Source organism: Pteronotus mesoamericanus, unplaced genomic scaffold (assembly GCF_021234165.1).
Source record: "Pteronotus mesoamericanus isolate MK-2021 breed Mesoamerican mustached bat unplaced genomic scaffold, CSHL_Meso_final contig_123, whole genome shotgun sequence".
In the NCBI taxonomy this organism is placed as follows: Eukaryota; Metazoa; Chordata; class Mammalia; order Chiroptera; family Mormoopidae; genus Pteronotus; species Pteronotus mesoamericanus.
The window spans coordinates 1,296,144-1,311,467 of NW_026555049.1; the positions used below are offsets into that span (position 1 = coordinate 1,296,144).

The 15,324-nt window shown below is 53.3% G+C and overlaps 1 protein-coding gene across 2 annotated transcripts in view; it reads left to right on the forward strand.

The window, feature by feature from the left end:
- The window catches only part of SORL1 (sortilin related receptor 1), a 168,586-nt gene that overhangs the window by 143,611 nt on the left and 9,651 nt on the right, over window positions 1-15,324 (forward strand). For both annotated transcript variants that reach the window (XM_054587637.1, XM_054587646.1), the window contains exons 34-43: window positions 778-904; window positions 1,059-1,228; window positions 2,952-3,064; window positions 3,298-3,402; window positions 4,185-4,257; window positions 7,964-8,046; window positions 9,177-9,273; window positions 11,156-11,340; window positions 13,529-13,648; window positions 14,468-14,632. In XM_054587637.1, coding sequence (XP_054443612.1) covers window positions 778-904; window positions 1,059-1,228; window positions 2,952-3,064; window positions 3,298-3,402; window positions 4,185-4,257; window positions 7,964-8,046; window positions 9,177-9,273; window positions 11,156-11,340; window positions 13,529-13,648; window positions 14,468-14,632 — 1,238 coding nt within the window. The remainder of the gene's footprint in view (window positions 1-777; window positions 905-1,058; window positions 1,229-2,951; window positions 3,065-3,297; window positions 3,403-4,184; window positions 4,258-7,963; window positions 8,047-9,176; window positions 9,274-11,155; window positions 11,341-13,528; window positions 13,649-14,467; window positions 14,633-15,324) is intronic.

A 15,324-nucleotide genomic window follows, 5' to 3' on the forward strand; every position in this document is an offset into this window, starting at 1 on the left:
ATCTCATCCATTAGGAAAATGCTGGTCTGAGGTTTGTTTTCCATGGACTGTCTGCATCTTGTTGACGCACCTTGCTCTCTCAGAAGCCCGTGCCTCGGGATTTGTGATGGCGTTAACACAGTCCTTCTCTCTGGAGTGAGTTTAGAGCCTGTCTTAGTCTGTCGGGGCACTACAGCAGAGTGCTGCAGACTGGGTGCTTCCCAAGCAGCAAATATTTATTGCTTAGAGTTTGGAGGCTGGGCTATCCAAGGTCAAGGCACCTGCAGACTCGGTGTCTGGTGCGGTCCTGTTGCCTGGTTCTCACTATGCCCTCATATGGTGGAAGTGATGAGGGAGCTCTTTGGGGTCCTCTGTGAAGATGCAAATCTCATTTAGGGGCTACGACTTCATGATCTAATCTCTTCCCAGAGACTCACCTCCGAACCATCACATTATGGGGGTTAGGTTTCAGCGTATGCCTTTTGAGGGAGGCAGACATTTGGTCTTTAGCAGTACTAGATCCGACTGTGACATTGGCCGTGTACTTAGAACAGCTTAAAATGAACGTAGACAAGGAGGTGAAATGCAAGGAAAAATTACTGCTGGAAATTAAGGCGACCTTGGGGAAGGTTGTGTAGGAAGGTTTCAGCTCTGTTTCCTTGGATGTCTTTTAAGATGACGATAGGGCCTGACAATCTGGGTCAGGGTTTGTCTCCCCAAAATCCAGGGACCTCTCGCCTCTTCTGAAATCCAAGAGTTTGTAAGATATCTCTCCTTGTCTCCCCTTTATCTCTCTAGATGAATTAACTGTGTACAAAGTCCAAAATCTTCAGTGGACAGCTGACTTCTCTGGGGAAGTAACGCTGACCTGGATGCGGCCCAAGAAGATGCCTGCTGCTTCCTGCGTCTATAACGTCTACTACAGGTGGGTCCCTTCTCTGCTGGGAGAAACCCGTATCCTCACGGCCGCGGGGTGTTTCGTAAACTCCTGCGATATTCGTGGAGTGGCTCTTTATCAGTGGCACCGGCACTCGGCCACCCCGTGCTTCACGTGGCCGTGTCTTTCTTTCCTTGGCCAGGGTGGCTGGCGAGAGCATGTGGAAGACTCTGGAGACCCACAGCAGCAAAACAAACACGATGCTGAGAGTGTTGAAGCCAGACACCACCTATCAGGTGAAAGTCCAGGTCCAGTGTCTGAGCAAGGTGCACAACACCAACGAGTTCGTGACTCTGAGGACCCCAGAGGGGTGTAAGTGTTATGCATTATTTTTATGACACATAAAGACCTTATGTGGGATTTTCAAAGAGTTTTCCAGGAATGCTCAGCAGTGTAGGAACATAATCAGTGTGCCACATGTGTGCAGAAGTGTTGTGGCTAAGTTTCATGGTTCTGCCCATGTTGTTGAACATTTATTCTTACAAGATCACATAACATTCTTGTTGCTTAAGAAGGTGTTTGCAGATTCTATCCACCATTGCCACTTTTGCATGTTTTATCTAGTCTCTGTCTCTAGGTATTTCCTAGTACCTTGTACTTAAAAGCTCAGCATCATTAAAATAAGAGGCATGTCAGATGTATCATGGCGGCATCTAAAACTTTTTAAACTTTTAAAACTATTGGCCAAAACTCTTGTGTCCCAGGGAGTCCCCCGTTACCACGGTTTTGCGAGCTCTTCATGTGCGACTGCCATGAGTGAGGCCTGTGTGCTATGAGTTTATGAAGTTGACGTGTTAAGTAGAGCCCTGGGGTGTTGAATAGTTTACAGAAAACCACAGGGGAGTTGAAATGGAGAAGTTTCCAGAGCCTGGAAGAGGTCCACGCATGCTTCAAGGGGTCACGCGGGGCGGTCACGGCAGCGTGCCAGCAGAGAACGCAGCAGGAACTTTATCAGGGTTCTTAGGTGGAGGTTCTCGGGCTAAGATTGGCGTGGTTCAATCCAAACCCAAAAGAGGGGGTTCTGGTAAGCTTTGCTGGGGTCTTACAGAGAGGTTTGTGATGGGAAGGCCCTGGAAGGCAGGGTGTTACCAAACGGAAAGGAGGGTCCAGTTGCCCACCGCCACCCATTAGGCTAGTTCTGGAGGCAGAGGTTTGGTGGGAAAAGGGAGCCTAGGGCCACTGCCAACCGCTGCAGCCATGTGGAGGCTCTCGTGGGGGGCCCAAGGCCTGGTGCCCCGCGCCCAGCCACACAGCTGCCAGGGCCCGGCAGGCCCCGCAGCACTTGGGCCCGCATGTCCGTGCCGTGCATCCCAGGGGAAGCAGCAAGTGTCTGCCCTGAGATTTAAACTCTATTTAGATGTCCTGGCCCACAGGTCCATGTGCTCTGGACGGGTTCAGCTCCCCCAGCTGCCCCTGTCCTTTACCCAGGCAGGCCAGCACCTCCCCCACCGCCATGTGGACCGTGCCACTACATCCCATGGTTTCCCCTTCAGTCAGGAACCGGAAGAGGGTAGGAGGGCTTTTCCCTTTGTCACTGTCTGGCCTCGCAGACTCTGCCCAGTGACTTCCTCCAGCCCTGTCTGTGCCCTGGGGGCAGGGAATCTGTCCTGCTGCACTGCCCTGGTTTGGTTACGAGGAAGAGGAGCGGGGCTGGCCTCGGGCAGCCTTCTCCTACGGCCCCTCCCTCCCTCCAGGGTCTGGTCTGGCCAGGTCTCCCTGTATCAAGGGGAGACTGTTTACCATAGCGATTGTTGGAGGCCCAGGGCCCGTGGAGACCCAGCGTGTCCCAGTCACTCCACCCTGCAGCCCTGGTGGGTGCAAAGGTCTCAAAGACTTGACTGCGTCGTGACCTGCTGCACACCTTGCATTCTGGCAGAGGGGAAAGTTTCTCAGTGTGAACGCCACCAACAGCCCTTTCTAGGAGATAAGCAAGAGTGCCAGCCCCAGGGCCTTTCTTGTCTGTGTTTTAAGCTTGGAAATTCCTCCAGTTGACCAGCATGCAGATGGGTTTTAATCGCAGTGAACTCTCTTCTAGTGCCAGATGCCCCTCGAAATCTCCAGCTGTCGCTCCCCAGGGAAGCAGAAGGTGTGATTGTGGGCCACTGGACTCCTCCCAGCCACACCCACGGCCTCATTCGGGAATACATCGTGAGTGTCTTCCAGGCGTGGGCCCTGTGGGTTGGAGGGCGGAGCCGATTTCGGGTCTGCCCTGGAGCAGAGGCATGCTCTGTGTGACTAGGATTTGAGTTGTAAATAGTGATCCATCTCTTGGAGCATTTTGCACCCCTGCTTCCTCGTTCTCCTCTGATCTCCTCATAAGGCATGAGGATGCCCCAGACCTTTGGTTGCCTTTTACTAAAACTGTTTCCTCCTCACTTTAGGTAGAATACAGCAGGAGTGGTTCCAGGATGTGGGCCTCCCAGAGGGCTGCTAGTAACTCCACAGAAATAACGAACTTACTGGTCAACGCTCAGTACACTGTCCGAGTGAGTCTTCCGCCTGTCTCTACGTCGTCTCGGTTGTAGAATGTGGGGAGGCGGGTGCTGCTTCCTGAGAACTCCCTGCCTACCTTTACATGATGCATATTAGCAACATGCTTAATACGCAGCCCCTTGCCCTGGGGGGTGATTGTTTTTTTTCAGTCTCTTAAACCACTGTCACAGAGGACTTTCCTCAAATAACTGAGGGTTTTGGCAATGCTGCTTTGCCTTCCTTTTGCCCAGGTGTTTGGCTAACTTTCCAGCTCCTATGCTTTTGCAGCGACCTCTTTTCTCCTCCTCTGTGGCTGCAGGGTGATGCAGCACTACAAGTGGCATTTATAAACCTATACTGTGAGGTTCCTGTAAAATATATTGTTGCCCTTTTGAGCATAGAAGACATAGATTTTGTGCAAACATGTTTGTTGAGAGCATGAAGTGCATGCATAGGTCGCCTTGCACTGGTGAGCTCCTCAGTGCCCTTTTCCATGTGTGTGTATAGTTATGAGTGTATGTGTATATGGACTCACATACATGCAGCCCCCTGCTCTTTAGAAAAACCCAGACGCTCCAGAGTCTCGGCGCCAGCTCCATTCCCTGCACCCAGCTGCCTTCTCTGTGCCTCTCTCCCTGTCTCCTTTCAGTTGCTGGGGCCTCTGACTACCCTGCATCCCTCTGCGTAGACGTGTGTGCACCCCGTGGTCAAAGTCTCCCTCCTTTAGCTCACTTGGAGCGCTTGCCGGTGGTGTGCTGCCTTTATTCCGCACTAATTCATACTCTGGTTTGAAAAGGTGGCTGCAGTGACGAGTCGTGGAATAGGAAACTGGAGTGACGCTAAGTCCATTACCACCACAAAAGGAAAAGGTAAGCGATCCGCGTTTGCAGGTTCAGCGAGGAGAGCAGCCCTGGGGAAGCACCTCCCAGTGTGACTGGAAGGTGCAGGCGCACAGACCAGGAACCCTCACACGGCCCTTTCCCCAGACACGTGCTTTTCTGGGTGTCTTCCCGAGCCATGGGTGCAGTCTTTCTGGGTGACTATTGAATTATTCTTCCTCCTAGAACTGAGCATTTCCCTTTTTTTAAAGATGTTAAAAATTTACTTACTTTTAGAGAGAGGGGAAGGGAGGGAGCAAGAGAGGAAGGGAAACATTGGCTAGTTACCTCGCATAGGTGCCCCAGCTGGGGACTGGACCCACAACCCAGGCATGTGCCCTGACCAGGAATCAAACTGGTGACCTTTTGCTTTGTGGGACAACGCCCAACCCACTCAGCCACACCAGTCAGGGCAGAACTGAGCCCTATCATGCAAACATGCAAAGGGATTTCGAGGGCCATCATCCCTAGCCCTTTGTGCTTGTGCACAACATCCAAAAGAGAAGGTGTCCTTTCCTTCTGGTACAGACGCGTGCTGGCCCGCGGTGCTTTCAGTAGAGCACCGTGCGACGCTCGCCGCGTCTCCCAGAGGCAGCGACACAAGATGTGCAGGGGTAGTTTCTTGCACTGGGCCTGACAGGACGGTAGCGTCCTGAGTGACAGGAAAGAGCTGCTGCCAAGGACCAGGTACCCCAGGGTGTCTTCTGCTTTGCATACGTCAGCTCTCGTGTGCAGCCTGAGGTTGAACCCTGAGAACAACTCTAAGAACAGATAAGGAACTGCCAAGACGTTACATCAGTTATCACAGTCAGCCAGTAACAGCCGCGTAGAAGCCTGATCCGCCTGATGCCCAGGCCTGTGCCCTTCGCCACCGCGAGCCCTGCCAGCCGGCCAGGATGTGTGCCTGCGGCCACGGTGTGGCCTGATGTGCTGGGCGGCGGGCTCGTCACCTGGTATGTGCGCTTCTGGAGGGCAGAGACCTGGCCTGGTTTCCTCTGCTCTGTCGCTGGCACCAAATACGAACCAATGGAATAGTTGATGAATGAGTGAATTGAAGCAACTAAATGAAAGTTCTCACACACTTTGGGAGACAGACCACATCTTACCTGCCTGAGTGGTTTTCACTCTCTTAGCCTTGGCACTGGGTGCTTTTGTTTCTGGATTGTGGGTATTAAAGTCAAGAGGGTGGCACAGAATGTGATTGGGTATTTTGCTTTAACCTGAGTCTGAAAAATAGGCCCTGGGTCTGGAAGGATCACTGTCTGGCAGCCTCTGAAATGTGGGGGGGTGGGGGGGTGGGGGGTGGGATCAGGGCAGGAGGCAGCCACGTTTCATGACGCTGTCCAGTCTTTGGAAGCGGGGTGCTTGTGTGCTTGTGGGAATTAGGAAAGGGGTGCTGAATTCCCACCACTCGAGATTTCTGTTGTGATATCATTTCCTTCTCCAAAATCAGGGTCAGAATATACTGACGGTGCATACTGAAAAGAAGGGACTTCAGAAGGCCAATAAAAAACACATACCTTGAACTTCCTAGGCGTAACTCACACCTGCCTTCCATAATATCAGTGAGTGGCTGCTTCTCTGACATGATTCCGATGACTCTTCGCTCCGGGCACATGTTCGGTTGGGGTGTATGCAGGGCGACTGTGCGCTGAGTCAGGCGGTACCTGTTGTGAGGTCTGTGACCTCGTACCCTAGTCGTGTTAAGAAGATGGAGGAGAAGAATAGCAGTGGCATCAACCAGAAGCACGACATTAGTGAATGCAGTGGATTAGTAACAACAATGAGAAAGGCTCCTGGTTAGCCAGCACTTTTAAAAATTTATTTATTTTAGAGAGGGAGAAGGCAAGGGAGAGAAAGATCAATGTAGAGAGAAACATCCACCAGTTGCCTTTCACACATGCCCCAGCTGGGGACCGAACCCACAACCTGAGCATGTGCCCTGACCAGGAATCAAACCGGCAACGTTTTGCTCTGCAGGATGATACTCAACGCACTGGGCCACACTGGTCAGGTAGCCGAGCACTTTTGTGACTAAGCACCATGTTTGTTATTTTACATGAATTGATCTCTCAATTCTTAATCAGTCCCACAGGTATTCTTTTTTTCTTTTTCTTTTTTTCCTATCCCTGTTCAAGTACAGTTGTTTCCATTCTCCCATCACAACTTTTACCGCCCCACCCTCAACCCTACCCCCCTTTGTGTTTGTCCGTGGGTCCTTTACGCATGTTCCTTCAGACCCTTCTCCAAGGAGGACATACTCAAGGCCCAGAGACATGAAAAGATGCTCAGCATCACTCTCCATCAGAGAGATGCAAATTAAAACCACAAGGAGATATCACCTCACACCTGCCTAAATGGTTATCATTAATAAATCAACAAACTGCAAGTGCTGGCAAGGATATGTAGAAAAGAGAACCCTGATGCACTGTAGGTGGGAATGCAGACTGGTGCAGCCACTGTGGAAAACAGTGTGGAGTTTCCTCAAAAGCTAAAAATGGAACTGCCTTTTGACACAGCGATTCCACTGCTGGGATTACACCCTAAGAACCTACAAGAATCTTTAAGCTCAGTCTGTAGCTGAGGAAACATGTTTGGAAGGGACTGTGACCCGGCCCCAGTCACATGATTATTACTCAGGTCAGCTTTAAGCAGCACCTGCACTAGTTTGCTCTGAGCTGGCTGCCTGAAATGCCTGGTATTCCTTTTTGCTCTGGTTACTGTGTTTCCCTGAAGCCCAGTTTTATTACATGGTTGGTTATCTGGAGGAATTCCTCCTGATTCTGACACATCTCTCGGCCACCGAGTTTTATCCACTCCTTTGAGTCTCTCTTGCCTTGCCTGTGCAAGAGGCCTTCATGCTGAGAGTCTAATGTGCACGTTGTCCTTTAGACATTATCTCCTGAGAGCGTTTATCCCATCGAGCCCGTTTCGATTTTGCACGGCAGTGCTGTGCTGACCTCGGTGGGCAGACCTGCGCCGGGCCAGCAGCACACTGGTCACGGGGGCTGAGAGCTGGCCTTTCTCTCTGCTGCCCACCCCCCATCGTCCCCTTGCCCTCTCTCCAGATGCTGGTGGCTGTCACAGGGGGGACTTGACTGGACAGGGAGAGAAAGGGACCTTTAGTTGAGTGCTAGATGCTTCTCATCCCTCCTCCAGGGAACTTTCCCAGCGCTCTCCAGTGCAGACTGCACCTTCAGGCTCAGCGAAGATAAATACTTGCCCCAGGGACCCACTCGTTTGCATCTAAACAGGAATTTGAACTCAGGGGTGCCAGACACTAGACTCTGGTTTTCCCACTTGCAGTGCACACCTTTACGTTTGTGACTTGCTATGCATCCTGCTGCTGTGCTTCCTGGAGGACTTGAGGCCCTGGGTCTCTTAGTGCCAGGAATGAGGGTGCTTACCACACGCTCCGCCCGGGACAGAACCGGGGCGTTTCGAACCCGTAAGTGATGGAACGTCACAGCCTGACTTTCCTGCCAGGATAGCTGTGTGCTCACCAGGCACCTGTGGGCCCACCTGCAGCTTCGGGAATGCAGAGGTGCAGGAGACAGACGAGTGACAGCAGCCAAAGAAAAGCCCTCCCTTACGCACTGAAGGATCGCACTCTCGTCTCTCCCGGTGGGAGCTGCTGAGCCCCGCCCCCTCCCTTTCATCAGGGCGTTTTGCTCACGGAAGTCCTTCTCCTTTTCAGTGATCCCACCACCGGATATCCACATTGACAGCTGTGGGGACACCTCGCTAAGCTTCACCCTGACCATGGAGACGGACATCAAGGTAGCGTTGACATTTCAAACAGCCGTTGGGCGGGGCCTTGCTGTGTGGGAACGGGCACAGCAGGGTCCTGAGAGGCCCCAGGGCGGGGCGGCCCCTCCCCAGACGGGCAGCGCCAGTCTTCACAGGCACGCACTCCACCTCCGCCTGGTGCTTTGCTTTTTTAACCACGTAATTAAATGGTTCACAGCCAGAGTGTGGATCAGGAGGTGGTGTGAACGGAGTGCGTGTGCCCTGTGATTTTCAGCTTTATTGGATTTCCTGGTGCTAAGTGCTAATGCAGAGGCTCCCACAGCGGAGGAGTCTTGGGAGGAGTCTTGTGAGAGACAGAGTCAGACACTTGGGATGCAGCCGCTCAGGCCCACGAGCGTCTCCCGCCGCCGCCACCCCCGCCCCTCCCCCCAGCCCTCTGCAGAGCCAGCTGCACCACCGCTCTCTGGGCTCCCAGCTTTCTCACGCTGGCGCTACTGCGCGCAGTGTCCTTTCTCATCCAAGTCCTTCGTGGCCTCCCTGCCTGTAGAGTTTGGGGGGGCACAGCCCTGTGAGTCCTTGGGCCATTTACTGAACTGCCCTTTGGGGTCATGCCTTTGGCTTTAGAGATAGTTGATGCCAGAACTGGCCTTATGGGGACCAGGTCTGTCGGGTCTCTGGCCCTGAGAACCTCTTATTGGCTGCCCCATGTTTAATGACCCTGCGATCAAACCCGTCCGTGAGCTCGGGACCTGGGAAAGGCAGCCGCCCCTGATGCGTGGGTGCATTTGCTCCTGTTCGACAGCGAGGGCTGCCTCACTGTCCCCCTTGGAACTGGCGTATCGGCCTTGACAGCCAAGACTGCCTGAGCTGAGATCTGCCTTTATTAATGGGTTCTTATCCTTTTATTCTATATTAATTTTTTGTTTCATTGAATGTGTATTTCATAAATGGTATCACATTTGTCTTTAGAAGTAGGTGGAGTATCACTAAACATTCAGTGATAGCCCAAATGGAACAACTGGTGTAAAGATAAAAAAAAACAAAAAACCCGCCCGTCCCTTGTAAGAGACGGGGAAGCTGGGGACCCCACAGAGGGTGCCCGTGTGTCTGGAGTGTCCTGTGACTGCTCTGCTCGTCATCTGTGTTTTGGCTCCTGGCAGGTGAATGGCTATGTGGTGAACCTCTTTTGGGCATTTGACACCCACAAGCAAGAGAAGAGAACTTTGAACTTTCGAGGGAGCATCTTGTCACACAAAGGTAACACCTGGGAGCTTGTCTGTGGGACAGGAAAGAGCAGGCTAGACCCGTGGTTTTTGGCGCTGGAAGTAGGGGTTGTCTGTGTGCGTGGGTGTGTGTGGAGGGCTTCTTGGGCCGCCATTTGGGGAGCAGAGTGAGGAGACTGAATGGCTCCTGACTCCAGGGAAGAGGGGTCCCGAAGCCCCCATCTAACCTGACGGCTCTTAGTGGAAGTTGGAGACTTCCAAGGAAGAAGAAACTGGAAAGGAGACAGATTAGCCCTATGCGGGTGGTTTTGGAGTTCCGAAAGAAAGGGTCCCCAGAGCTAGCTGGCTGCCCCCCGTTCCGCGGCGGCGCGCTCCTCCTCGTTGGACAGGAGGCGCGGGGCCTGCACGCGGCTGGTGTTCAGTCGGCGTCAGCGAGGGGACAGACCACAAGCTGAGCGAGGCCCCCTGTGTGTGCGAGCACACTGCGTCTCCTTTAAGACTCTCATACCTGAAAATGGGCGTAAGGAAGGATTTAATTTATTTCAGAGCTAATTTAATTTAATTTACTTCCATGGCGAAGGCTACAGCGAACAACACGGCAGCGTCTTCCTTTCCCCCTCTGACCTGTTTGCAAAGTGCTTTCGGTCATGTTTTATTCCTGATGGGGGATGAGTCGTCATCTTTCTGTATTGGTGGAAAATGAAGGTCCCCCAGGGAGGTTGCGCAGGAATAGAGACAGCACCGGGCGCGCACCGTGGGCTAGCTTTGACCGGGGCACCCAGAGTGTGCCCTGTCACCCAGCCCAGCAGTGAGTCTGTGGGATGTGCTCATTTTACCGGTGAGGAAGCAAGGCTCAGAGATTAAGTAACCTCTCAGAAGAAGAAGGGAGGGCCAGGATTTGAACCCACATCTGTCTAATTCCAGAGCCTGTGATGTCATTGCCTCCGAGGGACGCCAGTGGCCATAGGCAGGGTCCAGAACGCGAGGCATGGCTGTTGTGTGCAGGGCTGGTCCTCGCAGGGCTGGCTGTGTGTGAGGGCTGGCGCTTTCCTCACAAACTTACTTTTTAAACCTCCCCCATGGCCAACTTCAAAAGTTGCTATTATCTTTCCCTATCTTACAAACTAAAAAATAGACTTAGAGAGTTTGAGTACTTTAATCTCAGTGGTACAACTACAAGGTGTAGTCACACCTTAAACCCGAGGCCGTTCTGATTCCAAAGGCCACCCCGTTCTGATTCCAAAGGCCACCCCGTCGGATGTGCTTTGTTCACTGACCTTCTGCTTTGTAACAGCATTTTCACCAGTAGAAACAGGGCGTGTTTATTACAGAACATTTAGAAAACAAAAATGTGTAATAAAAATTTTAAATTTCACTTCCCAGGATAACCACTTTTAAATTACAGATATTTTCTAAATATTTTTCTCTTCATGCATCTTCTGTATCTTTTTTATGAAATCAAAATAAAATACTATCTGTAGTTTTATATCCTGCCTTTTTACATAACATGAAATTCTGAGAATTTTTTAGTCTCATTAAATAGTCTTGGAAACAACTTTTAGTGGCTCCATACCAGGTCAGGGAATAGGTGTGAAGTCTGTGGCATGTGCATTGTTTGGCCACCTCCCTGTCACCGGCAGGCAGATCGTGTGGTTTTTCTGCTGTAATACACACTGTATGGACATCTTGCTTGCACCAATTTGGGGTCCTTCTCTGATTTCCTGGGATAACCAGATTGAAGGTTATGTTACCTGCCATAGTCATTAATAAATAATTCTGAATGGTTCTGCAAAATAATGAAAGTACTTCAACACACAGGGCTCCCTTGAACTGAGAGATTATGTCTAAAATAAGGGCTTGTGTAAAGGGACCAAGTTCTTGCCTGACAGCCCCATGTCCTTGTTCTGTGCTCGCAGTTGGCAACCTGACAGCTCAGACGTCTTACGAGATTTCTGCCTGGGCCAAGACGGAGTTCGGGGATAGTCCTCTGGCATTTGAGCATGTCATGACCAAAGGAGTCCGCCCGCCCGCCCCTAGCCTCAAGGCCAAGGCCCTCAACCAGACTGCCGTGGAATGCACCTGGACCGGCCCCAGGGGCGTGGTGAGTCAGCCCGGAGGGCCCTGCCGAGTGCACGCGGACTCTCCCCAGAGCCCGGCCCCCGGGACCGCCCGGGCCTTCTCCTTTATTGCTGTTCCATCCCGTCCCACCAGATGCAGGCCGCCCTTCGTCCGTCCTGCTGGCCTTGCAGAGGCAGCGGACCCCCCAGCCCGGCGCCCCTTTCCCACTGCAGCCTGGCCTCTGAGGGACCCCGGGCTGTTTGCTGTTGTACAGAACGTGGGCGTGGCGAGGGTGCACAGCCCGATGCGTGGGGCGTGCCTCCGGTCGCGGGCATGCCGCCCAGCCAGCAGCGCCGACGGGGGCTCCAGCCCTTCCCGACTCCAGGGGCCGCCCCCACTCCCAGTTGCCTTCTGGGGCTGGTCCCATTCCTCCCAGGGCCCCACTGCACCTGTTTGCAGGCCTGTCTTTCTCTTTTGTCTTTGTATCTGCACTTTGATTCACTGCGATTAGGTTGTGTTTCTTTCTGACTCTGGTTTTTATTTCCTACTCCTCTCCAGCATGTTCCTTCCTTTGCTTTTAGGGGGTCTCCCCAAGGTTCTTGGCACTTCCCATCCCCCTCCTGCTTCCCCTCCCTGGAGTCCCTCCCTCCTCCTGCCCTGTAGCCAATCCCGTTCTCTCCTTCTTGATCTCCTTCTCCTGGGAGCTCCAGAAGTACTGGGAGCGGGTGCCTCACAGAGTAGTGTCTCATTAGCTACCACTTTATCCTATTTGATGGTTTCTGTCTGTTCTCTTAGCTCCTTGCCTAGTTTGTAAGTTCCCTGAAGGGAAAGATTGTTTTCCAGGGCTGCCAGATGGAAAAGGATGGAGAGCTCAGTCTATAGTTAGAACTTAGTGAGTCCTCAGTGACCGGCGAGGGAGGAAGTGGCATGTAACTTGTCATCTGAGGGTGTCCCCAGTGCAGGGCTGATTTGTGGGGAGTGAACCGGAGTTTGCAAGTAAGATGGGCCATAAAGATGGAAGGAGGTGCACGACTCACCGAGGGCCCACGGGCTGCCAGGCACTGTGCTCACGCTTCACCCACACCCTCCCATGTAACTCTGTCCCTCGCTCAGTGGGGGACAGGCTCCAGCGTCACCAGCAAGGGTGCCGTGGCTCAGGGGGAGTCACCGGCCAGGGGGAGGCTGGAGGCTGAGTTCCGCTCCTTGTGGCTCCAGAGCCCGTCCTGAGGCGGGACGGAGGTGGGATGCCCGGAAGGGCCGCCCCCAGGACTGCCTTTTCCCTCCGAAGTCGACACCGCTCCCAAAAGGGCCTTTCTCCCCCTGTACCCCCGCCCCGCCCCGCGAGGGCGCGGCCAGCTGCCGCCCAGCCCGACAGAGGAGGGCACAACGCAATGAGCTACCTGTGGATTCGGACCCTCCCCCGCTCGGTCCCTCAGCCTTGCAGAAAGCTACTCCTTGTGGCTTCCGCAGGGCGAGAGGTCCGGTGAACTTGCCTGTGGGTGGCTCTCACCTTCCTCCACTGTTGGGTTTGCCTTCCACCGTGACATCGACTTTCTCGTCACTCCCCGTGTTGGGGGGCCCTTCATGCACCCTGGCTCCCTTGGCTCTTGGATCCCTTTCCTGGCTCCGGGCCAGACCCACTCATGCCGTGGCGGCACGGGCTCCTGAGCTCAGGCCTGCTTGGGCCCTGAGCCTCTGCTCTGGCCGGGTCATCCTCGCTCCCTAAGAAGCAGGGCTCTGCGGAGGAGGGAGGGGGAGCGGGTGTCCGCGGGGCGGCTGCCAGCGTCTGCCCTGCTGCCCTCCCTCACAGGCTTGCGCAGGCTTGGGCACATCTGCTCGGTTTCCCACATTGGGGCTGCGCACTGGTAAGGTGTTACCCTTTATGGGGATCCCCTTCTTGTTCCTGGCTCCTTGTGTGGTCTTTTAGTGTAGCACCTAACTGTTCCATGTTTGCAGCGTGTTACTTATAATTGTTCCTCTTTTCCTTTTCTGTGGTCCCTGCCCAAACTTGAGGTCTTGAGGGCAGAGGCCACAGCCTGGCGCCCTCCGCAGGGGTGGGTGCCACCCTGGCCCAGTGTGCCCTCCCTGAGTGCTGATGAAGGGAAAACTAAATGAGGACTTTGCTTGCAGCGCTCTTGTCCTGGTTCCCAGGGTCTTAAATTAGGGACTTCAAGAGAATGAGGTCACTGGCCACTGAACTGACGTCCTGCTTTATTCTCTCCTCTTGCCAGGTTTACGGTATCTTCTATGCTACATCCTTTCTTGACCTCTATCGAAACCCACAGAGTGTGACAACGTCACTACACAACAAGACGGTCATCGTCAGCAGGGATGAGCAGTACTTGTTCTTGGTAAGTGCCCCATACCCGAAAGCCCAGAGGAGTTTCTCTTTTTAAGGGATGTATTTATTCCTGAGCTCTCAGCTCCGACCAGGGATCCAGGTGCTAGGGGGTGGGCTCCGGGGTCCGCGTCTGTGAGTGGAGGGTAGTCCCTCACCTGCACAGTGGCACGTGCTTGTCTGGTACAGTCACGGGCGCAGCCCCACCTGCCGTGGCTCCATGGTGGGCGGCTAAGGACTCAGCAAGGGCATCTCAGGACCCGGCGAGAGCCTCTGTCAAATTCTGTGTCTAGGAATTCACCCTGATGTTCCTACCATGTGTGCCAAAATACGTGGGAAAGATGTTGGGTATCCTGCTGCTTGTGATCGCAAAAGATTTGAAACCAATGTCCATCAAGAGAGGACTGGTTAAAAGTAGCGTAGGTTTCCCTACAAAGGACTGTAGGACGAGCATCCAAAAGAAAGACATGACAACTCTAAATGCGCCGATGCGGAAAAATTTCTAAGCTCTATTATTACGTGAAAAATTAAGAGCACAGTGTGTGTAATACTATTTTCATTTGTGAAACCACATACACACACATGCACCTATAGGTATGCATCTGTACAGATGCACACAGGACTACCCGTACTTACGTATGCATAAGACATTTCTAAGAGGAAATACAAAAACTGTTACCAGGGGCACCTCTGGGAAAACAAATTAGGAATCTAGGGTAGGTGGGGAATTATTTTATTTCTCTATTTTTTTATACCAATTGAATTTTAATTGTGTCCCTTGAAAAAAATGAGTCAGTGAACATGGCGTGAGTCCACGGGGCGTGTGTTTCAGGTCCGTGTGGTGGAGCCCTACGAGGGGCCGGCCTCCGACTACGTGGTGGTGCGGATGATCCCAGACAGCAGGCTCCCGCCCCGCCACCTGCATGCAGTTCGCACGGACAAGACCTCGGCTGTCATTAAGTGGGAGTCCCCTTACGACTCCCCCGACCAGGACTTGGTGAGTGGGCCCGTTGCCCCGGAACCCTTGCTTATTCTTAGTGTGATTTGGGGGCTGGGAGACAAGAGCCCTGTTCGGGGGCGAGAACCATAGGCCTGGAGATTGGAGCTCAGCATGAGGCCCCCCCTTTCTGTCTGGCCGAACATGGGGGGCCGTTGTAGGTGCCTCTCCTGAGCGGTCTCTTCCCCATTATTCCCAGCTGCAATATTGGTTTGTCCCTCCTTCTCTGCCTTCTCACAGTCCCTTCCCTGACCTTCCAAAATGGATTGGCCAACAAAGGCCTGCAGGCCAAATCAAGGCCGTCCCTGTGTTTGAAAAGAGTGTTGTTAAAACCAAGGTACACCCATCGTTCACTTCTTATCTGTGGCTGCCTTCATGTTGCAGATTGCAGAATAGAGTCCTGGTGGTAGAGACCAGCTGGCTTTCAAAGCCTAAAATAACTACGAACTGGACCCTTACATAAAAGTTGGCTGCCCCCCACCCCCGAAAGAAGAGGCAACTGGGCCGAGAGTGGCGCTGCCTTCCTCCGGCCCCGCCTGCCTCTCACTCTGCGCTGGCGCCCGCCCCGCCCCACCCCGCCCTTGTGGTCAGCGCCTGGGTGCTGAGATGCCTCTTGACTCTGAACATCTTCCTGAGGAGTGCCTGTCCCTCTCTCTCCCGTCCCCCCATATATGTACGAAGAGGCCCGGGGG